Below are 25,076 nucleotides of genomic sequence, written 5' to 3' on the forward strand. Positions count from 1 at the left end.
AAGCAGAGATTTATAGTCCTAATTGGTAATAAATCCTGGAGTTAATCATTTGCAGACGTAGCTATTCTGAAATAGCGACTTCATTTGTTCTGAGCATGGCTCTTTACTCTTTCTTGTCTGGGGTGGTTGTGGCCATGGGGGACAGTTATTATCCTTGTGTAGAACAAGGCGCCAAACTGAGGCCTCTCTTAAAAGGGCCAGCATGCTGCTTCTTGGAGAATGCCTCTGTTGGAAGCATGTTTGTTTCAGGAGACTAGGTTTATCGTCAGGCACACACCTCCTTATGTCCAGTTTTTTTTTCTTGCTATCGTTTCTCTTAGACATACAGGCAGGTGCCAAAGCTTGTCTTCTCCTTCAGCTTGGTATCTATTACATCAATTCTTTCCTCTTTGATCCCCTTCTCGGATTCTATTTATAAGCATGTTATTTCCCTACTAAACTTAATACCATTTTTTCTTTCCCCCTTTGCCCCTAGCTTCTCTCTTCTGTACTATACGGGTCATCATTTGAGCACTGGTTTGACATCTATTCTGACAAACTTTCCCCTGTCCCCACCAAGTATTGGGGTGTCAGGTAGATCGGTTTATGGGAATTCTCTGGGAGCCTTGGCGTGATTGCTCATAGGATCATAGATATTTAGAGCTGGAAAAGAGTCTATGTCATTTACCTATTTGAATACCTTCATTTTACAGACGAAGAAATGGAGGCTGGGAAAGACTGAGTCACAGCAGTAGCATTCCATGAGGATAGAGAGAAGGCTCTAGCTTACTCAGCCCTTCACACCCCCTCCACTGCTGCGTTATAGACTGTGCCTAGCACAAAAATATTTGGTACAAGTTAGGTTCTATCTGGGGAGTGGCTGGGTCTGGAAGGAACATGAGTGTGTGTGTGTGTGTGTGTGTGTGTGTGTGTGTGTGTGTGTGTGTGTAGTGTGTCTGTACGCAAATGTGTCGACTGTGATTACTTTGGGAAAGCAATCCATGGAAACCTACCACATAAATATTTATGGGCCTTCTAATGTTTGCTCTGAGCCCCCTACAGTTTCAAAGGTGTGTCACTCTGTCTTCAAAAATACATTTCAAATATGAGTGCTGTGAACCAAGAATCGACTGTGTGTATCGGCCTGACAGCATGAACAGCCGGCTTGGGCACATGCGTTCTCCTAGGGCTTGGCGTTCTGTCTGCCTTTATCCTTCTCCCTGGCCCTTGAATCAGTTCAGGAAAAGTGGTGTGAGGCAGAGAAGGACTGGAGAAAAGGAAGAATGGAGGAGGACAAAGGAACAGAGGGGAACAAATGAGCGGGGGCGGAGAGAAGAGAGAAACATGTATTACCATCTGTCACACATAAACAAGGGCTTTGTGTTGGAGGAGTAAACAGAGCTGCTAAAAGCCTCCTGTGTAGAAGCAGGGTGTTTTGTTTCTGCTCCTTTTTTCAGTTGGCCTAGAGAGGGAAGCATGAGGTCGTTTCTGAAAAATCTGTGGGGAGCTTCTGGGAATCCTGAATCATCTGAACAAAACTTCACACAACCCCTCTGGGTGCTGAGGTCCTACAGTGATGCATCCTTTATGTCACACCTTTCTCCCAAGGAACACAAAATGTTTTACAAATGTTGTCTTGTTTAGACTCCTCCTGGCCTGTTTCAGAATGGTGTGTGTGTGTGGGGGGGGGTTAAGGTTATGTGCGTTTCACAGGCTGGAAACTGCGGCACAAGGCGAAATACAGGACTTTCCACAGCTACACAGTCAGTGTTTAGGTAGTGTTCAGACTGTGGATCCTTCCGGGTCCTCCATGTCATAATCCAGGCTGCTTTCAATTGTTATTTCTCCCACCTACCAGGGGTGGCTGGGAGGTATAGACTAATTGGAAGCAATTTTGCTGAACTTTACTTTTGAAGAATTTAAAACATACAGAAGTGGAGAGAATAGTATAAAAAAGCCTATGTATTCATTGCTAGCCCGCTCCCTCCCCCCTACTACTTTGTCTTTAGATTATTTTGAAACAAATCCCTTTCATCCTGCTTCATCTGTAAATGTTTCAGTATGTATCTGTAAAATAGACTCCTTTAAAAACCTTAACTTAGTATCATTATCACATCTAAAAACTGATAATAATTCCTTAATATGGAGCTTCCCTGGTGGTGCAGTGGTTGAGAATCTGCCTACCAATTCAGGGGACACGGGGCCCTGGTCTGGGAAAATCCCACACGCTGTGGAGCAACTAAGCACGTACGCCACAGCTACTGAGCCTGCGCTCTAGAGCCCGCGAGCCACAGCTACTGAAGCCCTCGCGCCACAACTACTGAAGCCCGTGTGCCTAGAGCCCATGCTCTGCAACGAGAAGCCACCGCAATGTGAAGCCCGTGCACCACAGCAAAGAGTAGCCCCCGCTCGCCACAACTAAAAAGAAAGCCCGCGTGCAGCAACGAAGACCCAATGCAGCCAAAAATACATAAAGAAATAAATTTATTAAAAAAAAAAATTTATTTTAAAAATTCCTTAATATCATCTGATATCCAGCAGCATTAAAATTTCCCCAAATTATTATGTTTGGATAAACTCTTCACTTATTGAAACTATACACTTACTTCAATGATGCCATCATTGCTTGAAATAGTTTTTGGGTCCTGTCATTTAGGTTGTCACTGGGATTGGGTTTACTCTTTTGTAAACCCTTACAGATGGCAAAGTTTTATCTTTTGAAAGTAGGTTTGCTTTTAGCATAAGCCAGAAGTCATTTGGAACCAAGCCTCAAGAAGAAGATGGCTGATTGATAAATAACATTACTTATTCTATTTGGGTACTTAATTCTCCAGTTCCATAAAAACTTAGATCCACTGCTTTGTAGTTATACATCTGATACCTGAATGAATGAAAGGCAGGCGTGATGTTAAAAATCAGAAGGGAATCAGCTTTTGTGTTGCAGCAGGGTCTTGGAGGCCCCCCTGCTGGGCTGGAGTTATTTTTTTAGTTGCTAGATCGTGGAGGGGAGGGACCACTCAAGGCAGTGACTAGTTAGCAGCAGGCACAGACGTGTTTCAGTATTTTAACAGCAGACACGGCTGTACTGGGCACCCAGTAATGGCAGTGAGTCCCGTGAGAGGCTGTTTGCGCTGAAGGGACATATTCAAAGGGAGGCTCTGGCTTCTTTTCTGGACAGAAGTTCCCGGGTGGAGAATACGCCTGCCATATTGTCTTCATCTTGTCTAGCCTGAGAGGTTCGGGCTAGATAAGATGAAGAATCATGCCTTCAGCAATTGAACGGGCTTTCTTTATGTAACAGTACCTTGTGATCAGAAGGCCCTTTATACAAACACACTTCCTCGTCCATCATCCCAGAGAAGTTAAGAAGTGTGCAATATGCAGGGATTGAAATGGCACCAGAACTCACATCTCTTGAGTCTAAATGGAGGGCCGCTCCCATCCTACCCAGGGGCCTCCAGAGAGCTTTTCGGGGCGTCAGGTTGCCTTCACGAGATCGGGGCACCTCAGTGTCAGCTGGCGAAACACCTACTTACTCCACTTGTCTCAGTCCATCCTGTGCAAATTAAGCAAATGACCTCAAACCTACAAGTGAGAGGGGTAGGGGTAGGGGGTCCTCTGAATCATATGGGAGAAATCCAGAACAAAAGCTCAATGCTGAAAAGAGCCCGAGTGACCTGGGTCTAGACAGATTTCCAATCCTGCAGGAACAAGCTCAGGTTATGAAGAAGGTCCCTGACCTCTGGGGTCCCCCAGGAGCTGCCTGTCCTCTGAACATGGCTCCACGCCCAGGCCAAAAGAGGCGGGCCACCTGACCTCAGGCTGGGTGGAACAGCCTCTTCCTGGGGCACGTTTTCCAGCAGGAAGCCCTGCCCGCTGAAGGTAACGAGGCGCTTTGTTATGCCGGGAGGCTTTTTTATTTTTACTACTCTGGGATCAACTTTCCAAAACAAACACTTGCCAATGCAGAAATGAAGATGGTAATGAGAAGGTGGCCTCCCATCCAGCACAGTCCCCGCCAGCTCCCACTTTGCTGGTTATTTTTTAAATACTCACAAGCCCTGTTGATTGTAATAACAGTAAGGTTTGTTTAACATGGTGTGGCCAGGAAGAGCAGGCTCAGGATGGAATGGGGACCGGGGGAGCTTCTCTTCTGGCCCTGCAGCTGATCTAACGTAAAGTCACATTCTTTATGCCTCAGTTTCCCACCTGCAAAATGGAGCTGGAGACCCTCATGTTATTTGTTGAGTATAATGGCTGTGAGACAGAATGCAATCTTGTCTAAAGACATATTAAGAAGCCTAGTAATCCAAGCCAACAGTTCCACCTCTAACTCAACAGAAGCCCAAGGGAAACGTGTCTGAGTGTCCACTGAAAACATGTACAAGAATGTTCGTAGCAGCTCTGCTCCTAATGGCCCTGACTGGAAACACGCTAAATATCCATGGACACCAGGATGGATAAATACATTGTGGTGTATCAACACAGTGGAATGCTAGACAGCAAGGAGCATGAACAAACTAAAACTAGAAGCACGAGTCGGATGCATCTCACAAATGGAATGCTGAGGGAAAGAAGCCCATCACCACTCTTTCACAGCGCTGTCTGTTAAGGGTGCACGGCACACACCCGCTCCAGGGCCTTCCACTGCCATGGTCTCCTCTGCCTTCATTCTCAGCCAGGTGTCTCCCTGTGTATCCCAGCACCTCTGCCAGCAGGCAGCGTCAGCTGCTGAACGATTCACCTCCTCCCTCCCTCCCTCTTGGAATCGCCCTGGCCTTGTGGCCATCCTCACTCTGGCCTCCGTGATTTTTCTTGCTCTTCTGAGCATGATTTTGATGTTGAAGCTGCCAGTTGTTTTCTTGTTTCCTTCAAGGAGAATGTCAAACTTATTTATGGGACATATCATCAGGAATTTGTTTATCTTGGTGCCCTGTCAGGTCGAATTCATGGCCCCCTTCTCTCCCTCCTCTTCCCTTCATCACAGTGGCTGCTTTGGGTCAGTTTCCAATAGGATTTCAGATGAGAGCTCAGGCGAAGACCGTAAAGTATGCCTTCTCTTTGGGATAGTGATGGTTTAGTACAGGATTTATGAGGGCCATTGCGCAAATCACAAGTCCTATCTGTTCTCTAAAGCTATAGACGGTAATTTGTTTTCCTCAGAGGGACTGAAAAAATTCCAGATGAAAACTTGACAGACTCCAGAGTAAGGGCGCCCACAGCTGGTCTAACAGATGATTCATTTACAGTAAAGGCCCACAGGGACCAGTAGACCTGACACATGCCTGGAAAATACCATTGTATAGTGTTCTTACTGGTCCTTCCTAGTTTCATATTCCCTGAGCCCCTGCCCAACCCCTGAGGTATTCCTTTACAAAACTGCATCATCGAAGAGAAAAGGTATATGAAGGCCGCTTTGTGGTCATTTTGTTGGGGATTATTAAACATTTGCTATTTGTGTTATTTCTCTTGTCAAAAGGAAAATAAACAAGTGCTGGGTGTCTAGTTAGGACCGTGCCTCGTTTCTCGCTGTGAGTTGTGCTCTCAAAAGCTTAGCAAAACGTTGTTACAAAAATGCTGTAATTAAGATTCATTTAGAGAAATTTGGGTAAAAAAAATGTGTTTAAGAAGATTATCAAGTTATGACTCAGCCTAACCATGTAAATCTTTTAAAAAAGTATCAGAAGTTTCATAAGAAGCTCCATTTAGAAACCTCTCTACTGTTCTCCCCAGGAAACATATTATGAATAGAGAGATTAAGAAGAATAATCTGACATTTTGGAGGCTCAGATGTTTAGAGATAGGATATTTATCCTACAAGATAGGATATTTATTCTACAAGATAGTTAAAAAATTTACAAGCCAATTTGGGGTTGTGGTATGGATATATTTTATATATCCCCAAATAGGGAGTTTTGTAATTAAATTATCTGCCCTTCTTGCTAATATCTTCTTATTCTTCTCTCTAGATCAGTGGCTCTCAAATTTGAGCATGCATCAGAATTACCTGGGGGGCTTGTTAAAATCTAAATTGCCTTCAGAGATTCTGATTCTATCTGTAGGTCTGGGATGGGCTCTGAAATCGCATTTCTAACTAGCTTCCACATAATATTGATGCTGCTGGTCTGGGACCACACTTTGAGAACCACTGTTCTAGATCATTGTAAACCTGGCTGCACATTAAAATTACCTAAGAGAGTTTTAAAAATACCCAATAGTTGGCCATACCAGACCAATTGAATCAGAACATCTCTGTGAGGGGATCCTGGTCATAGAATGTTTCAGAAGCAACTCTCACGATTCTGTTGTGTAGTCAAGGTTGAGAATCATTGTTCTAGGCGAAACTTACTTATATTCCAGCCTTCAAAGATCATGATACCAAAGCAGTTAATAGCTAGCAGTTGGGTGCTTCTTAAACTGCAGGCTTCATTGCCCTCTGTCTGGCCAGCCCAAGCTGCAGGGTGGCATCCTCCCATGCCAAGGAGTATCAGTTCCTGGAGCTAGTTTGAAGTTTGTGCTATCAGCAAGATTACAGAAGGTTCTCTGGGAGTTTTCTTCTGCCTGATAACTGGGAAGGCAGCCTGAGTCAGAACAGGTTCATGTTGTACTTTGGCATGTGATAGCTAGTCTGGGAGACAATGAATCATTGTAGCTTTTTAAAAGAAAGGCAGCAAAACAATATTTCTTACTGCTTTCTCTGATATTTTCTTATTTAAGCCCCAAACAGCAACTAGATCAAGGCTAAAAGAATTATCTGCATTTTTACAGATGAGAAAACTGAGGCCCAAAGGAGTTAAGTGAACTTCCCAAGGTCACAAGGAAGTGGCAGAGCTGTGAGTGAACTTGGGGCTGTCTGACTCCAAAGGCAATATACACAAATCAATAGATGTGATACACCATATTAACAAATTGAAGAATAAAAGCCACAAGATCATCTCAATAGATGCAGAACAAGCTTTTGATAAAATTCAACACCAATTTACGATAAAAACTCTCCAGAAAGTGGGCATAGAGGGAACCTACCGCAACATAATATAGGCCATGTATGACGAACCCACAGCAAACATTACTCTCAATGGTGAAAAACTGAAAGCATTTCCTCTAAAATCAGGAACAAGACAAGGATATCCACTCTCACCACTATTATTCAACATAGTTTTGGAAGTCCTAGCCATGGCAATCAGAGAAGAAAAAGAAATAAAAGGAATCCAAACTGGCAAAGAAGAAGTAAAACTGTCACTGTTTGCAGATGACGTTATACTATACATAGAAAATCCTAAAGATGCCACCAGAAAACTACTAGAGCTAATCAATGAACTTAGTAAACTCACAGAGTACAGAATTAACACACAGAAATCTCTTGCACTCCTATACATTAAAAATGAAAATTCAGAAGGAGAAATTAAGGAAACAATCCCATTTACCACTGCAACAAAAGAATAAAATATCTAGGAATAAACCTACCTAAGGAAGCAAAAGACCGGTATGCAGAAAACTATGATACTGATGAAAGAAATCAAAGTTGACACAAACAGATGGAGAGAGATACCATGTTCTAGGATTGGAAGAATCAACATTGTGAAAGTGACTGTAGTACCCAAAGCAATCTACGGATTCAATGCAATTGCTATCAAATTACCAACGGCATTTTTCACAGAACTAGAGCAAAAATTTTTACAATTTGAATGGAAACACAAAAGACCTCAAATAGCAAAAGCAATCTTGAGGAAAAAAAGAAAAAAAACAGAGCTGGAGGAATCAGGCTCCCTGATTTCAGACTCTACTACAGGGCTACAGTAATCAAGACAGTATAGTACTGGCACAAAAACAAATATAGATCAATGGAACAAGCTAGAAAGCCCAGAGATAAACCCACACACATATGGTTACCTTATCTTTGACAAAGGAGGCTAGAATATACAATGGAGCAAAGACAGCCTCTTCAATAAGTGGAGCTGGGAAAACTGGGCAGCTACATGTAAAAGAATGAAATTAGAACACTTCCTAACACCATTCACAAAAATAAACTCAAAATGGATTAAAGACCTAAACGTAAGGCCAGACACTATAAAACTCTTAGAGGAAAACATAGGCAGAACACTCTTTGACATAAATCGCAGCAAGATCTTTTTTGACCCACCTCCTAGAGTAATGGGAATAAAATCAAAAATAAACAAATGGGACCTAATGAAATTTAAAAGCTTTTGCACAGCAAAGGAAACCATAAATGAGATGAAAAGACAACCCTCAGAATGGGACAAAATATTTGCAAATGAAGCAACGGACAAAGGATTAATCTCCAAAATATATAAGCAGCTCATGCAGCTCAATATCAAAAAAAACAAACAACCCAATCCAAAAATGGGCAGAAGACCTAAATAGACACTTCTCCAAGGAAGACATACAGATTGCCAACAAACACATGAAAAGATGCTCAACGTCACTAATCATTAGAGAAATGCAAATCAAAACTACAATGAGGCATCACCTCACACCAGTCAGAAAGGCCATCATCACAAAATCTACAAACAATAAATGATGGAGAGGATGTGGAGAAAAGGGAACCCTCTTGCACCGCTGGTGGGAATGTAAATTGATACAGCCACTATGGAAAACAGTATGGAGGTTCCTTAAAAAACTAAAAATAGAAGTACCATATGACCCAGCAATCCCACTACTGGGCATATACCCTGAGGCAACTATAATTCAAAAAGATACATGTACCACAATGTTCACTGCAGCACTATTTACAATTTCCAGGACATGGAGGCAACCTAAATGTCCAAAGACAGATGAATGGATAAAGAAGATATTGCACATATATACAATGGAATATTACTCAGCCATAAAAAGGAACGAAATTGGGTCATTTATAGAGATGTGGGTGGACCTAGAGACTGTCATTCAGAGTGAAGTAAGAAGGAAAAACAAGTATGGTATATTAATGCATATGTGTGGAATCTGAAAAAATTGGCATAAATGATCTTATTTACAAAGCAGAAATAGAGACACAGATGTAGAGAGCAAACATGCATACCAAGGGGGAAAGGGGGAGGTGGGATGAATTGTAAGATTGGTATTGACATATATACACTATTGATACTATGTATAAAGTAGATAACTAATGAACCTACTGTATAGTACAGGGAACTCTACTCAATGCTCTGTGGTGACCTAAATGGGAAGGAAATCCAAAAAAGAGGGGATATATGTATACATATAGCTGATTCACTTTGCTGTACAGTAGAAACTAATACAACATTGTAAAGCAACTATGCTCTAATAAAAATTAAAAACAAAAACTGTAAACCAATTACATATATGAATTTAGATATGCTAACATTAAAAAAATTTTCAAGTAAAATCTAGCTTTGTATCAAAAAACAAAACCATAGGCAGGGGGTTCCTGTCACCTCATCACTTTTGCAAAATTCCTCTGGTTGTCCAGAAACATAGATATTATGCAGGACTGGCTACATAATTTGTAGGTCCCAGTGCAAAATGAAACCATGGAGCCTCTTGTTAAAAAATGGTTAAGAATTCAAGAAGACAGCAGCAGAGCATTAAGCCAAGTGCAGAGCCCTGTGTGACTGCACAGATATCCACCCGTGGAGCCACCCCTGATGTTATGTGTTAATCTGCACAGACTACATATCAAACATTCTGAGCAAATAAGGTCTGTTCAGAGGCACCCTGGTGGGGAGGTAGGAGCCCCAGATCTGAGCATGGAGATTCTGGATTGTAGTAATAGCTCTATGAATAACTTCCTGTTATTCCTGTTGACCTCGAGCATGTTATTTAACCTCATGGAGGTTCAGTTTGCTTATCTGTAAGGTCGAGAGAGGGAGAAGTGGGGAAGTGGTGGACCGTGTCAGTGTTTCTCAAACTTTATTTATATGTTATTTATATTCATATACTACATTTTTAGTATAGTGGTTATGATCATGGACTCTGGACCCACACACCTGAGTTCTAATTTGGCTTTGCTGTATTCTAAGTGTGTGACCTCAGTCAAGTGCCCCAGTTTCCTCATCTGTGAAATGCAGGTGGCTGTGCAGATTAAATAAGTTAACATAAGTAAAGTCCTTGGAATGATGGCTAATATGTACCAAGAGCTATATAAGTGTTAATTATTACTTTGAATCATATGGCACAGGTACTAGTACTAATTTTTTCTTCAATTTGACTCTTTAAAAAACTTTTATTGCAGTATAATTGCTTTACAAGGTTATGTTAGTTTCTGTTGTACAACAAGTGAATCAGCTATATGTATACATATATCCCCATATCCCCTCCCTCATGAGCCCCCCTCCCATCCTCCCTATCCCACCCCTCTAGGTGGTCACAAAGCATCGAGCTGATCACCCTGTGCTATGCTGCAGCTTCCTACTAGCCATCCATTTTACATTTGGTAGTGTATATATGTCACTGCTACTCTCTCACTTCGTCCCAGCTTCCCCTTCCCTGCCTGTGTCCTCAAGTCTGTTCTCTATGTCTGCGTCTTTATTCCTGCCCTGCCACTAGGTTCATCAGTACCGTTTTTTTTAGATTACATATATGTGCGTTAGTATGGTACTTGTTTTTCTCTTTCTGACTTACTTCACTCTGTATGATAGACTCTAGGTCCATCCACCTCATTATAAATAACTCAATTTTGTTCTTTTTTACGGCTGAGTAATATTCCATTGTATATATGTGCCACATCTTCTTTACCATTCATCTGTCGATGGACATTTAGGTTGCTTCCATGTCCTGGAAATTGTAAATAGTGCTGCAGTGAACATTGTGGTACATGTATCTTTTTGAATTATAGTTGCCTCAGGGTATATGCCCAGTAGTGGGATTGCTGGGTCATATGGTACTTCTATTTTTAGTTTTTTAAGGAACCTCCATACTGTTTTCCATAGTGGCTGTATCAATTTACATTCCCACCAGCGGTGCAAGAGGGTTCCCTTTTCTCCACACCCTCTCCATCATTTATTGTTTGTAGATTTTGTGATGATGGCCATTCTGACCAGTGTGAGGTGATACCTCACTGTGGTTTTGATTTGCATTTCTCTAATGATTAGTGACGTTGAGCATCTTTTCATGTGTTTGTTGGCAATCTGTATGTCTTCCTTGGAGAAATGTCTGTTTAGGTCTTCTGCCCATTTTTGGATTGGGTTGTTTGTTTTTTTTGATATTGAGCTACATGAGCTGCTTGTATATTTTGGAGATTAATCCTTTGTCCATTGCTTCATTTGCAAATATTTTGTCCCATTCTGAGGGTTGTCTTTTCATCTCATTTATGGTTTCCTTTGCTGTGCAAAAGCTTTTAAATTTCATTAGGTCCCATTTGTTTATTTTTGATTTTATTCCCATTACTCTAGGAGGTGGGTCAAAAAAGATCTTGCTGCGATTTATGTCAAAGAGTGTTCTGCCTATGTTTTCCTCTAAGAGTTTTATAGTGTCTGGCCTTACGTTTAGGTCTTTAATCCATTTTGAGTTTATTTTTGTGAATGGTGTTAGGAAGTGTTCTAATTTCATTCTTTTACATGTAGCTGCCCAGTTTTCCCAGCTCCACTTATTGAAGAGGCTGTCTTTGCTCCATTGTATATTCTAGCCTCCTTTGTCAAAGATAAGGTAACCATATGTGTGTGGGTTTATCTCTGGGCTTTCTAGCTTGTTCCATTGATCTATATTTCTGTTTTTGTGCCAGTACTATACTGTCTTGATTACTGTAGCTTTGTAGTATAGTCTGAAGTCACGGAGCCTGATTCCTCCAGCTCCGTTTTTCGTTCTCAAGATTGCTTTGGCTATTCGGGGTCTTCTGTGTTCCATACAAATTGTGAAATTTTTTGTTCTAGTTCTGTGAAAAATGCCATTGGTAGTTTGATAGGGATTGCATTGAATCTGTAGATTGCTTTGGGTAGTATAGTCACTTTCACAATGTTGATTCTTCCAATCCTAGAACATGGTATATCTTTCCATGTGTTTGTATCATCTTTGATTTCTTTTGTAAGTGTCTTATAGTTTTCTGCATACAGGTCTTTTGCCTCCTTAGGTAGGTTTATTCCTAGATATTTTATTCTTTTTGTTGCAGTGGTAAATGGGAGTGTTTCCTTGATTTCTCTTTCTGAGTTTTCATTGTTAGTGTATAGGAATGCAAGAGATTTCTGTGCACGAATTTTGTATCCTGCTACTTTACCAAATTCACTGATTAGCTCTAGTAGTTTTCTGGTGGCATCTTTAGGGTTATATATGTAGAGTATCATGTCATCTCCAAACAGTGACAGTTTTACTTCTTCTTTTCCAATTTGGATTCGTTTTATTTCTTTTTCTTCTCTGATTGCCATGGCTAAAACTTCCAAACTATGTTGAATAATAGTGCTGAGAGTGGGTACCCTTGTCTTGTTCCTGATCTTAGAGGAAATGCTTTCAGTTTTTTACCATTGAGAATGATGTTGGCTGTGGGTTTGTCATATATGGAGTTTATTATGTTGAGGTAGGTTTCCTCTATGCCCTGTTTCTGGAGAGTTTTTATCATAAATGTGTGTTGAAGTTTATCAAAAGCTTGTTCTGCATCTATTGAGATTATCATATCGTTTTTATTCTTCAGTTTGTTAATATGGTGTGTCACATTGATTGATTTGCATATATTGAAGAATCCTTGCATTCCTGGGATAAACCCCACTTGATCATGGTGTATGATCCTTTTAATGTGCTGTTGGATTCTGTTTGCTAGTATTTGTTGAGGATTTTTTCATCTATGTTCATCAGTGATATTGGCCTGTAATTTTCTTTTTTTGGTGACATCCTCATCTGGTTTTGGTATCGGGGTGATGGTGGCCTTGTAGGATGAGTTTGGGAGTGTTTTTCCTTCTGCTATATTTTGGAAGAGTTTGAGAAGGAAAGATGTTAGCTCTTTTCTAAATGTTTGATAGAATTCACCTGTGAAGCCATCCGGCCCTGGGCTTTTATTTGTTGGAAGATATTTATTCACAGTTTCAATTTCAGACTTGTGATTGGTCTGTTCATGTTTTCTATTTCCTCCTGGTTCAGTCTTGGAAGGTTGTAGTTTTCTAAGAATTTGTCCATTTCTTCCAGGTTGTCCATTTTATTGGCATAGCGTTGCTTGTAGTAATCTCTCATGACGCTTTGTATTTCTGCGGTGTCAGTTGTTACTTCTCCTTTTTCATTTCTAATTCTGTTGCTTTGAGTCTTCTCCCTTTTTCTCCTGATGAGTCTGGAAAAATGTTTTATCAATTTTATCTTCCCAAAGAATCAGCTTTTAGTTTTATTGATCTTTGGTATTGTTTCTTTCATTTCTTTTTCATTTATTTCTGATCTGAGCTTTATGATTTCTTTCCTTCTGCTGACTTTGGGGTTTTTTGTTCTTTCTCTAATTGCTTTCGGTGTCAGGTTAGGTTGTTTATTTGAGTTATTTCTTGAGGTAGGATTGTATTGCTATAAACTTCCCTTTTAGAACTGCTTTTGCTGCATCCCATAGGTTTTAGGTCATCGTGTTTTCATTGTCATTTGTTTCTAGGTATTTTTTGATTTCCTCTGTGATTTTCTCAGTGATCCCTTGGTTGTTTAGTAGTGTATTGTTTAGCCTCCATGTGTTGTAGTTTTTACAGTTTTTTTTGCCTGTAATTGATAGCTAGTCTCATAGTGTTGTGGTTGGAAAAGATGCTTGATACAATTTCAATTTTCTTAAATTTACGGAGGCTTGATTTGTGACCCAAGGTGTGATCTATCCTGGAGAATGTTCCGTGTGCACTTGAGAAGAAAGTGTATTCTGTTGTTTTTGGATGGAATGTCCTAGAAATATCAAGTCCATCTGGTCTAATGTGTCATTTAAAGCTTGTGTTTTCTTATTTATTTTCTGTTTGGATGATCTGTCCATTGGTGTAAGTGGAGTGTTAAAGTCACCTACTATTATTGTGTTACTGTTCATTTCCCTGTTTATGGCTGTTAGCATTTGCCTTATGTATTGAGGTGCTCCTGTGTTGGGTGAATAGATATTTACGATTGTTATATCTTCTTGGATTGATCCCTTGATCATTATATAGTGTCCTTCCTTGTCACTTGTAATAGTCTTTATTTTATTTTTTTTATTTTATTTTTTTTTGCGGTACGTGGGCCTCTCACTGTCGTGGCCTCTCCCGTTGCGGAGCACAGGCTCTGGACGCGCAAGCTCAGTGGCCATGGCTTACGGGCCCAGCCACTCCGCGGCATGTGGGATCCTCCCAGACCGGGGCATGAACCCGTGTCCCCTGCATCAGCAGGCGGACTCTCAACCACTGCGCCACCAGGGAAGCCCTAGTCTTTATTTTAAAGTGTATTTTATCTGATATGCATATTGCTACTCCAGCTTTCTTTTGATTTCCATTTGCATGGAATTTCTTTCTCCATCCCCTCACTTTCAGTCTGTATGTGTCCCTAGGTCTGAAGGTGGTCTCTTGTAGACAACATATATATGGTCTTGTTTTTGTATCCATTCAGCCAGTCTGTGTCTTTTGGCTGGGGCATTTAATCCATTTTCATTTGAGGAAATTATTGATATGTATGTTTCTGTTACTGTTTTCTTAACTGTTTTGGATTTGTTTTTGTAAGTCTTTTCCTTCTCTTGCGTTTCCTGCCTAGAGAAGTTCCTTTAGCATTTTTTGTAAAGCTGGTGTGGTGGTGCTGAATTCTCTTAACTTTTGCTTGTCTGTAAAACTTTTGATTTCTCCATCAAATCTGAATGAGATCCTTGCTGGGTAGAGTAATCTTGGTTGTAGGTTTTTCCCTTTCATCAGTTTAAATATATCTTGCCACTCCCTTCTGGCCTGTAGAGTTTCTGCTGAAAGATCAGCTGTTAACCTTATGGGAATTCCCTTGTATGTTATTTGTTGTTTTTCCCTTGCTGCTTTTAATATTTTTTCATTGTGTTTAATTTCTGTTAGTTTGATTAATATGTGTCTCGGCATGTTTCTCCTTGGGTTTATCCTGTATGGGACTCTCTGCATGTCTTGGACTTGATTGACTATTTCCTTTCCCATGTTGGGGAAGTTTTCAACTATAATCTCTTCAAATATTTTCTCCGACCCTTTCTTTTTTCTTCTTCTTCTGGGATGCCTATAATTCATTGTTGGTACGCTTAATGTTGTTCCAGAGGTCTCTGAGACTGTCCTCAATTCTTTTCATTCTTTTTTCTGTATTCTTCTCTATGGAAGTTATTTCCACCTTTCTATCTTCCAGCTCACTTATCCATTCTTCTGCCTCAGTTTTCCGCTATTTTTTATTTAATTAAAAAAATTAAAGTATTTTTAATTTCAGTTATTGTGTTGTTCATTACTGTTTGTTGGCTCTTTAGTCCTTCTAAGTCCTTGTTAAACGTTTCTTGTATTTTCTCTATTCTCTTTCCAAGATTTTTGATCATCTTTACTGTCATTACTCTGAATTCTTTTTCAGGTAGTTTGCCTATTTCCTCTTCATTTATTTGGCCTTGTGGGTTTTTATCTTGCTCCTTTGCCTATAAGATATTTCTCTGTCTTCTCATTTTGTCTAATTTACAGTATTTGAGGTCTTCTTTCCCTCGGCTGCAGGGTCATAGTTCCTCTTGCTTCTGTTCTCTGCCCCCGGTGGTGGGGTTGGTCCAGTGCCTTGTGTAGGCTTCCTGATGGGAGGGACTGGTGCCTGCGTTCTGGTGGGTGGAACTGAGTATTTTCCCTCTGATGAGCAGGGCCATGTCATGTGGTATGTTTTGGGGTGTCTGTGAGCTTACTATCACTTTAAGTAGTCTGTGTGCTGATGAATGGGTTTTTGTACTTGTCTTGTTTGTTGTTTAGTGTGAGGCGTCCAGCGTTGTTAGCTGCTGGCAGTTGGGTGGAGCTGGGTCTTGGATTCAGATAGAGGCCTCCAAGAGAGCCCTTGGTGATTAATCTTCCCTGGGGCCAGGAATTCTCTAGTGGTCCAGCATCCCGGGCTCAGTGCTCCCACTCCAGAGCCTCAGGCTCGACTTCTGGTTGAGGGACCATGACCCCGCGAGTCGCTCGTCCCAGACAAATGGTAAAAAGTAAAATCATACAAACAGAAACAAGGAAACACGCACACACACAAAGAAACAAAAACAGAACAAAATAAATCAAATAGCAAAACAACCAGACAAACAAAAGAACCCAAGAAGAAAATCAAACAATTAAGAAGAAAGCTGACAAAAACCCCGAACCAAAAAACAAAACCAAAGCAGAGTGCCAGCTGGAGAATGAAGCAAAGAAACAAAGCAAACCAACAAAAATGATGTTAAAAAAAAGAGAAAAAGAGAAAGGGGAAAGAAGACAGAAGAGCAGAAAAGCAACATAGAAACAAATATTTAAAAAAATAGAAAATATATTAAAGAAAAAAAAGACAAACAAAATCCCAGAGAAATGGTGAAAACAAAATCAAACAGAAACAGAAACAAGGAAACACACACACACATAAAAGAAACAAAAACAGAGCCAAATAAAACAAAAAGCCAGAGAACAACAAGACAAATAGAATTCAAAAATGAAATCAAACAATTAGGATTAAAAGTAACAAAAACACATAACCTAAAAACAAAAGCAAAGCAGTGTGCCAACTGAAGAAGAAAGCAAGGAGACAACAAAGTGATAAAAATGATTAGACAGATAATAAAATAAAATAAAAAGGGAAAAAACACAGGACAACAGAAAAGCAAAGTATAAATAGAAATGTATAAAAAATTTTTAAAAAAGTTATACAACAGAGATCCCAAAAGACTAAATAAACAAAACAAGAAAACCCCCCAAAACAACAAGAAACAAAAAAAGAAAGAAAAAGAAACCAAAAAAAAAGCTAGAACCAACAACAGAATGAATCAAAACATAATAAAGTCAATAGTAATAATTATGTTTCCATGGGGTGTCTGCTGTAAGTGTCCTTGCACACGCCGTGAGCCACAGCCCCCCTCTGCCTCCCCAGGAGGCTCTCCTCTGCCTCTGGGCTGGTCTCTGGACCTGCTGTGAGCACTGTGGGGACCACTCAGGCTCTGATCTGGCCCAGTTCCTGCATGTGCTGCCTCCAAAGTCCACAGCTGCCAGAGCTAGACTGTTGTTTTTTTTTTAAAATAAATTTATTTATTTATTTTTGGCTGTGTTGGGTCTTCGTTTCTGTGCGAGGGCTTTCTCTAGTTGTGGCGAGCGGGGACCACTCTTCATCGCGGTGCGCGGGCCTCTCACTGTCGCGGCCTTCTCTTGTTGCGGAGCACAGGCTCCAGACGTGCAGGCTCAGTAGCTGTGGCGCACGGGCTTAGTTGCTCCACGGCATGTGGGATCTTCCCAGACCAGGGCTCGAACCCATGTCCCCTGCATTGGCAGGCAGATTCTCAACTACTGTGCCACCAGGGAAGCCCTAGACTGTTTTCATTTGTGGGAACACTCAGCGTCTACTCAGATATTCTATAGACGCAGGGTCTATCTAACTGATTGTGGGGATTTAATCTGCAGCTTGTACAGCTGGTAGAAAGATTTTCCATCTTCTTCCTTAGTCACCCCATCCCTGGGGTTCAGCTTTGGTTTTATCCCCACCTCTACATGTGGTCCACCCACAGGAGTCTTGTCCTGAGTCTGCCTTGGAGCTCTTGGGTCTGCCCCTGTGAGGACCAGGCACAGAGGTGGTATGACTGCTTGGATCATGGGAGCCCCAGGGGCGCCAAATGTGCAGGGAAGCCGGCGGCCACGGGTGCAAGAGATATGGCCCTAGCGAGGGCCTTTTCTGCCTCCCGGCGTAAGGCACATGAGGGCCAGCCCTGAGGGGGCTTTTTTTATTGTCACTGGCAGGTGCTGGCATGTAGGTAGAGAGAGGCTACAGTAATGGCTTCTCCGCCTGTGTGTGACTGATCAATAGCACCCTGCTTCCATAGCAGTCCAGTCTTCCTCCCTAGGCATTCCCTGCTGCAGATTTCCTCCCTCCCATCCCCTCAGTCCGTCTCCCCACAGCCAACAGCAGTTCTCGCTCTGAGCCTGTTCTCCAGTCCTCATGCACCAGCTCCTAGCCCCTTTGCACACCTGTGAATACATGTCCCAGTCCCGGGCACGTATGTCCACAGTATGGACCGTCTGTGTGTTTCTCACTCGGCCCTGTCTGCCACAGACTGGCCACTTCACCGTCTTCCGACAGCCTCTAATGCTTCCCCTCTGTCCCAGTCTATTTCCCCGTCAGAGAGGGGTTTTCCCCCAATTCAAGTCTCTCTCCTCTGTTTCAGCTTCCTCTCCTTGGGGTGCAGGTCCTGTCCTGCTTCCTCTCCTCCTTCTTCTCCCTTCTTTTTTTCTATCCTACCCAGTTATGCAGGGATCTTTATAGTCCTTTCCAGTGTCCAAGGTCTTCTGCTAGTTTTCAGCTGGTGTTCTGTGAGAATTGTTGCATCTACAGATGTATTCCTGATGCATCCGTGGAGAGAGATGAACTCCATGTCCACCTACTCTCCACCATCTTGAATCTCCTTGACTCACTTTTAGAATTTAAAAATAATCACCAGATTCATGGGAATGTATGTATTTTTCTAGTATTTGTGAAAGTGAATCATAATCATATAATATTTTTTAAAGTTCATTCATATACTCTCTAAAATCGGTCCAAATATTAACAATGGAATAGTCACCACACTGTGGGTAACACTGTACTAGATGTTGGAGGCTTCTTCTAGCTTAAATAGTCCAGGAAAAGATGAATAAATTCATGTGTATTTGTGTTTGTGCCTTCATTCACTTGACAAATACATGACTCTAATATTTCTACCCACTGCATTCATTTCTACCCATAATAGCATCTTTCCATTGGTTAGCTTCTTGTTCCAGTGGAAAAATGTTTAAACAGAAAAGAGAGATTGTGAATGAATCATATAAATGCTTAGAATTTTCATGAGTCGGTGGGGTCCTCTCAAGAGATCCCTTAAAGTCTAACAAGGGATGAGGCTTAGGGTAGTGAAAAATTGGTACAAAATGCTTACAGGAAGGCATAGGATGGCCTTCGGATGTGAGGAGTCTTCTGGGAGACATATGTTCTTTCCTTTGAATCCTGTGTTTTCCCCCCACTTCCCTCTACCGAAATCCTATCTTACAGGCCCAGTTCAAATTCTACCTCCTAAGTCCTTTCCAGCTATTCTGACTGGAAGTTTCCTTTTTCTCATCTGAAGAGTGCTTTACAATCATAGGTATTTATTAAGCACGAACTATGTTCCGGCACAGAGGTCACCGGGTTGAACACCCATATCCCTGACCTCAAGGAGTGAATGGGCTACAACTCAATGACTCTCTATGCTGCCTTGCCCAGGCTGGTTGATTCACACATATTTGTCTTGCCTCCCTTAAGGCTGAGTTACTTATTCTTTACTTTCCTATTCCTCAGAGCACCTAAGGACTCTCCTTAGCTAAGTATTTGTTGCCAGAGACCCCAGGGTTACCAAGTTGTATAGGAAATATAAAAATAATAACTAAGGAACTTTAAAATTAGTCTTCACTTAAACATCCCTCTCAAGTTATCATGAGCACCAATCCCCAGCAATTTCGTAAACATCGGTGATGGTCATATAGGATAAACATGTAATGTGAATATAATATAAATTGATCCCAAAGGAAAACTAGAAATCTTAGGAATGATACAGGACTTCCTGAAGGCAGTGAAAGTGAGTTTAGAGAGAGCAATAGTAATTCACTCAAAGCTGTGGACGTTGATGACCCAGCAGAGTCCTATCAGTTATCAATAGAAGGAGAGAAAGCAACAAGGATGATGGTATGATGGGTACTTCCCAAAAGAATGATCGGAATATCAAAGGATGAAGAAAGATCTTGGGGAAAAAATGAAAAACTTGAATATTTTGCAAAGTCAACAAAAAGTGAGGGCTGTTAAATGGTGCCATGATACAATTTTGTCAAAAAACTGTGCCTAAAACCCCATACTTAATTCATAGTTTGCTCATTTAAAAAACATGGCATGATTGATTGCCATTTTAATTTTGTTGAACATAAGGTAAATAAAATTTTTCATAATTTTTAGTTTCTAAGAATTCCAATCAGCCTTTCCCACCCTCATTTTTATATGTTATTTTTGTCCTTTTTAAAAATGTGGATTCATTTTAAGTGGACTTTCTATGATACTAATTATCCACCAGAAGAACATCCAGTAATAGGATTCAGTGAAGTGATGGATTGATCAGTATCTTTCTTCAAAACTCACAACCAAGATCATAACAGGCAGAAAGGGCACAACTGGCTTTTTTGACTCTAAAGCAGGAAGTAGGGATCCACAGAACCAGCCAGATTTCTCTGGAATAGTGATGCCCAGCCCAGCTAGGAGGTAATTTTGAGATAAGCCTGATCAAGGTCTTAGAAGGGAACTCTCAAGTCTTCAAAGGAAGTTGCTTACCCACAAAGCACCAGACCGCAAACCGGATCCACGTGATGGTGGAGAGCTTTAGCATGAGATAGATGTTCACCAGCATGGCAAAGGCAGGCACAAAGGGGAGACAGGGAGCCATATAGGGCAGCTTCTTGGGGTTCTCTGGCTGCTGCAGGATCACAAACACCAGGATGCTGATCAGCAGCACCATCAGAATGACCAGAAGGATGGCCCACCAGCTCTGCTTTGAGATGTAGTCGGAACCAAAGATGATGAAGGAGCAGAAGATGAACATGAGGATGAAGAGCAGAAGCACGCAGATGGTCACCGTGTGCCCTGTAGCTGCTGTGGGCCGGTCCATTTTGCCTGGAAGGCCCAGCCGGATCCTCATGGTGTAGTAACGGGGCCCAATCAGCTTCTTTAACTTGATGAGATAAATGTTTTCAGTTTCATCAGCTTCTATGCCTGTGGTCATGTCCACGGTGCCGTAGTTTGGGTGGTTGACGTTGTAGGTCGACTTGTCTGATTTCCCTATGAGCATCTCGTTGTCTCCCAAGGATGGTAAGTTCTTAGCCCCACATGTGTTGGTGGCTGGGCCGGAAAACTCTTCCCCTTCACTCACAGGAGAGCCAACTTCCTTCTCACAGTCAGCCAGAATGCCCTCCTTCTTCTTTGTGTGCTCCTGAGACAAAAACTTGACAAACCCGTCAATGTCACTTTCTGGTTGGTATCGAAGGAGCAAGACGCAGACAGAGACCAAGGTGTAGGCGAGGAGGGTGCCGATGGACATCATCTCAATCAGATCTCTCAGGCTGACTAATAGGGAGAGGAGAGCCGCCAGGAACCCCGACACAATGCAGGCCACCACTGGGGTCTCTGTGTAGGAGCTCACGTGAGCCAGGAACCTGAAGGGAGGGGCAAGCAGAGGGTTCACGGTGAGCTACACGTGGGGATTGATTCAGCATGGTTTAACACCTCCTGGTCCTGTTTCTCCAGCTTACTTCTGGATTCACTGCTTTAAATACAGCTGCTATTCCCTACCCCAGGATTTGGTTCCCGGAGTAGAATTTAAACAGAATTTACTTTAATTCCTTGAGTTTGAGCCGAACTTCTCTATTAAAGTTCCTACTTCATTATGTGATGTGATGGGTTGATTGAATCTAGGGGATTCTCAGAAATCCAAATTGAAGCATAGGCTTTGCTATGAAGAAGGGATACTTGGCAAAGTCATACATCTGCTTGGGGGTCCTCTACACCTGTGTTACCCGAAGTGTGGTCCATGGATCAACAGCATCAGCATCACCTTGGAACTCGTTAGAAATACGTATTCTGAGGTTTTACCTGAGACCTACCATGTCAGACTCTCTGGGAGTGGGGCCCAACAAAGTCTACACTTTAAAAAACCTCCAGAGGATTCGGATTTATGCCAGAGCTTGAGAAGCACTTGCTGTACAACAGAAGTACAGGGATTTGGTTGGCAAAGTAGTACAGTCGTTGAGAACATGTGCTCCTGGATGAAACCTAAATCCGGCCACTTACTAACTGGAGAAGATAGAGAAGACCAACAAGGGTGACTGAGTGGCACCCTTCTTTAGCAGTTCCTGGAGGCTTAGGTAGGTTCCCGCCCTCCTCCTCTCTCATTCTGGCACTCCCTGCTCCCTCCTCTTCCATTCCTCCCTTATTTCCATGTTTCAGTCCATGAAACAGGAATATAAACTGTGCTCGGAGCCCCAGCATCTTTCCTCTCTGTTTTCTTTGACAGCTGAAAAACGTTTTGGGTGTGTGAAGTTGTCACACCTCCACTATGGTCAGCCTTTTCTTTTTTTTTAACATCTTTTTTTACATCTTTATTGGAGCATAATTGCTTTACAATGGTGTGTTAGTTTCTGCTTTAAAACAAAGTGAATCAGTTATACATATACATATATCCCCATATCAACTCCCTCTTGCGGCTCCCTCCCTCCCACCCTACCTATCCCACCGCTCTAGGTGGTCACAAAGCACGGAGCTGATCTCCCTGTGCTATGTGGCTGCGGGGAGGGGAAGGGTAAGCTGGGACGAAGTGAGAGAGTGGCATGGACATAATGTACACTACCAAATATAAAATAGGTAGCTAGTCAGCATTTTCTTGATCTTTCCAGCTCCCCCAAGGTCACAGCTCGGTGGTGACCTCAGGGGGTATGCGGAGGAAAGGGTGCAGAATGTGACAGCCGATGGCAGAGATAAAGTCCCTGAGCTGGATCCCTCTGCACTCCTGAGAGCTCCTTGGAGGTTTACTCCTTGTTTTGTGCGCTTGAAGAATGCCTTCCCTGCAAGCTCTTCACACAGTAGACACTAGGAACCAAGAGATGGGGCCACATCCCCTTTGTACCATGGGCAGATAGGCTACTTCATAGCCAGCTTAGGGGGCTGGAAGTGTCAGTGTACTGGTGTGGTTAAAAGTCTGGTTGTCGGGATCAGACAGTCCTGGGTTCAAATCCTGACCCCGCCACCCAGCAGCTGGGGGATTTGGGGCAAGTTTTTTTTTTTAACCTCTCTGAGTATATTCATCTAGTATACTCTTCTGTAAAACAGAGTTATTGTGCTGACTAAATGGGATACCATATACCTGGTATACACAAATGTTCAATAAATGGTAGCGATTGTTGCTACTGTTATTAGGCTCTGTTCAGAGGGTCTTATCCTCTCTTTGATTGTAACTGTGAACTTTTTCAGCTTCAGAGAGGGCAGTCATCAGGCCTCAATCTGAGGGCAAGCCTCAGATGCCCCTGGGATGGGTTCTTCCTTCTGGAGGCCACCCAGTGTAGCATTTTGGCACTCATCATCTTTATACAATGTCAAATAAGAGGGGAGGGGGCCATTGGGGGGACATATTAGTTTGTTGCTAGATTGAGGGACCCAGAGTCAAACGGAGGGGCTGTTTTAGGACCTAAACTAATATCACTCAAACCCTTTGCCAAGATATATGACAAGTTCCATTGTCTATGTGACAGGCACTCACATCAGAATTACAGTCAGGCTGACAGTGGGTGACAGTCTCCCTGGGCAGGCCTGGAAGAATAGAATAAATGCCACCGAGCATAGCCCTTACCTGAAAAGGAGCCCATCGCCAGCCATGGCATAAATGATCCTCGGCATTGGGAAGAGGGAGCCCAGCAAGCTGACTGTCAGTCCTGCAACCGACCCGATGGCCACTATGAATTTTGCAGCGTAGAACCCACGAGCCACAAACATCTCCATGAGCGGGGATTCCGTGTCAATCGCGTAATATGGCACCATCAGAGTTAAGATCATGCTCACCTGTTAAAACAAGAGGAAACATGGCTGGGGGTAGAGGGGTCTGTCTGAAGCATGGATGGAGGTCCCATAGGAGAGGAAAGAGGCCTGGTCCTGCATGGGAGCTGGGGTCTGCCACTTCGTGGCATGTGCCTTTACTGTAGACCAGTTATTTGGCCTTTGGAACGCTCGGTCTCAGTATTTTCTCCCCACATGTGAATTTAGTGGACTAGACCAAATCATTTGTAATATCTCTCTGTGACCCTTTTGTATCTGAGGGATAAGTCTGCAGGTATTTCAGCTCCATGAGAGCAGAGCTACACTGATAGTTCAATGAAGGGCAGATATTATCCGATGGAAGGAGCTGCAGCCTAAGGCACTAGAGCCAGGGCCTGGCAGTGACCATGAGCACCCTGCCCACATGGACAAGAGTCTCATTTCTTTTATACTTTCAGGGTCCTACAGGATCTTAACTGTACTAGATCTTACCCTAAAGACCAGAGATCAAAACTCTAAAGATAAATACGTAGGAGATCCACAACCGATTAACTGACGGGACTCATGTTTCCATTTCCTCTCTGTAGCTCAGTCCCAGGAACCAGGCAGGCCAAGAAGTAAATTATGGCATCAGGATGGAATCCAGTACTACTGTGGGCTATAAGACCACTAAGGCTATTTCTCCTCACATGTCATAGATCTGCTGTAACATCCCTCCCGTCATAATTGGCCCCAGGTGATGGAGCCGCCAGTCCTAAGACCAGGTGCCCCCTGGCCTGTGAAGGCCAATCCTGGCATCAGTGAGGGAGTCCAGAGCCTGAAAAGGAGAGAGTGGTTCATTTCTAGATCACCTCTTTGCCTGTTTCTCAGGAGCCAGGATCCTCCAGTGAAGCCATGCGCCACTAGGGAGGACAGCAGGATGAATGACCACAGCCCAGCAATTTGACTTTTTCCTGGTGGTAGAATGGGTGCCTGCTGACCAACACAAGACCAAACAACCCCTGAGGCATGGTTAGGGCCCACGTATTCTAAAAGGGAATCTTTCCCAGCAACATCGGGGTAGACCTGAGGAGAGACGGATAGATTCTTACAGCAACTCTCAGAGTGTGTCCTGCCCACATTAGATTAGGATAGGCAAAAGTTGGTAGATGTGTAGACATATTCTGTAGTCTGTAAAGCACTCTTCTAAGGAAGGAGCTGTGATTATTAACTTTACTGCGTGTGCTACAATGGTTGACTACTGGAAGAGGGGAGGTATGAGGGAGGGGGAATGCAGAGCAGAGTGTCTCTGCTGCTACCCCTGCCTGCTTCCCCCACCCCCAGCTGCTCCTGAACATTCTGTCTGCAGGGCTAATCAGAGTTGGATAAGATGAAGCCAGTTGCATGTGTGTGCATGGGGCGGGGGGGGGGGGGGGGTGATAACTGACCTATCCATAAAGGTTTGGGTGGGCAAACCACAT

The 25,076-nt window shown here is 42.6% G+C and overlaps 1 protein-coding gene across 1 annotated transcript in view; it reads right to left on the reverse strand.

Moving 5' to 3' along the window:
• SLC7A14 (solute carrier family 7 member 14) overlaps nt 1–25,076 on the reverse strand; it is a 119,203-nt gene that overhangs the window by 2,899 nt on the left and 91,228 nt on the right. Inside the window, exons 6-7 of the mRNA XM_067738018.1 lie at nt 23,435–23,643; nt 20,371–21,248 (exon numbers count right to left, since the gene is read on the reverse strand). Coding sequence (XP_067594119.1) covers nt 20,371–21,248; nt 23,435–23,643 — 1,087 coding nt within the window. The remainder of the gene's footprint in view (nt 1–20,370; nt 21,249–23,434; nt 23,644–25,076) is intronic.

This window comes from Pseudorca crassidens, chromosome 5 (genome assembly GCF_039906515.1).
Source record: "Pseudorca crassidens isolate mPseCra1 chromosome 5, mPseCra1.hap1, whole genome shotgun sequence".
Classification (NCBI taxonomy): Eukaryota; Metazoa; Chordata; class Mammalia; order Artiodactyla; family Delphinidae; genus Pseudorca; species Pseudorca crassidens.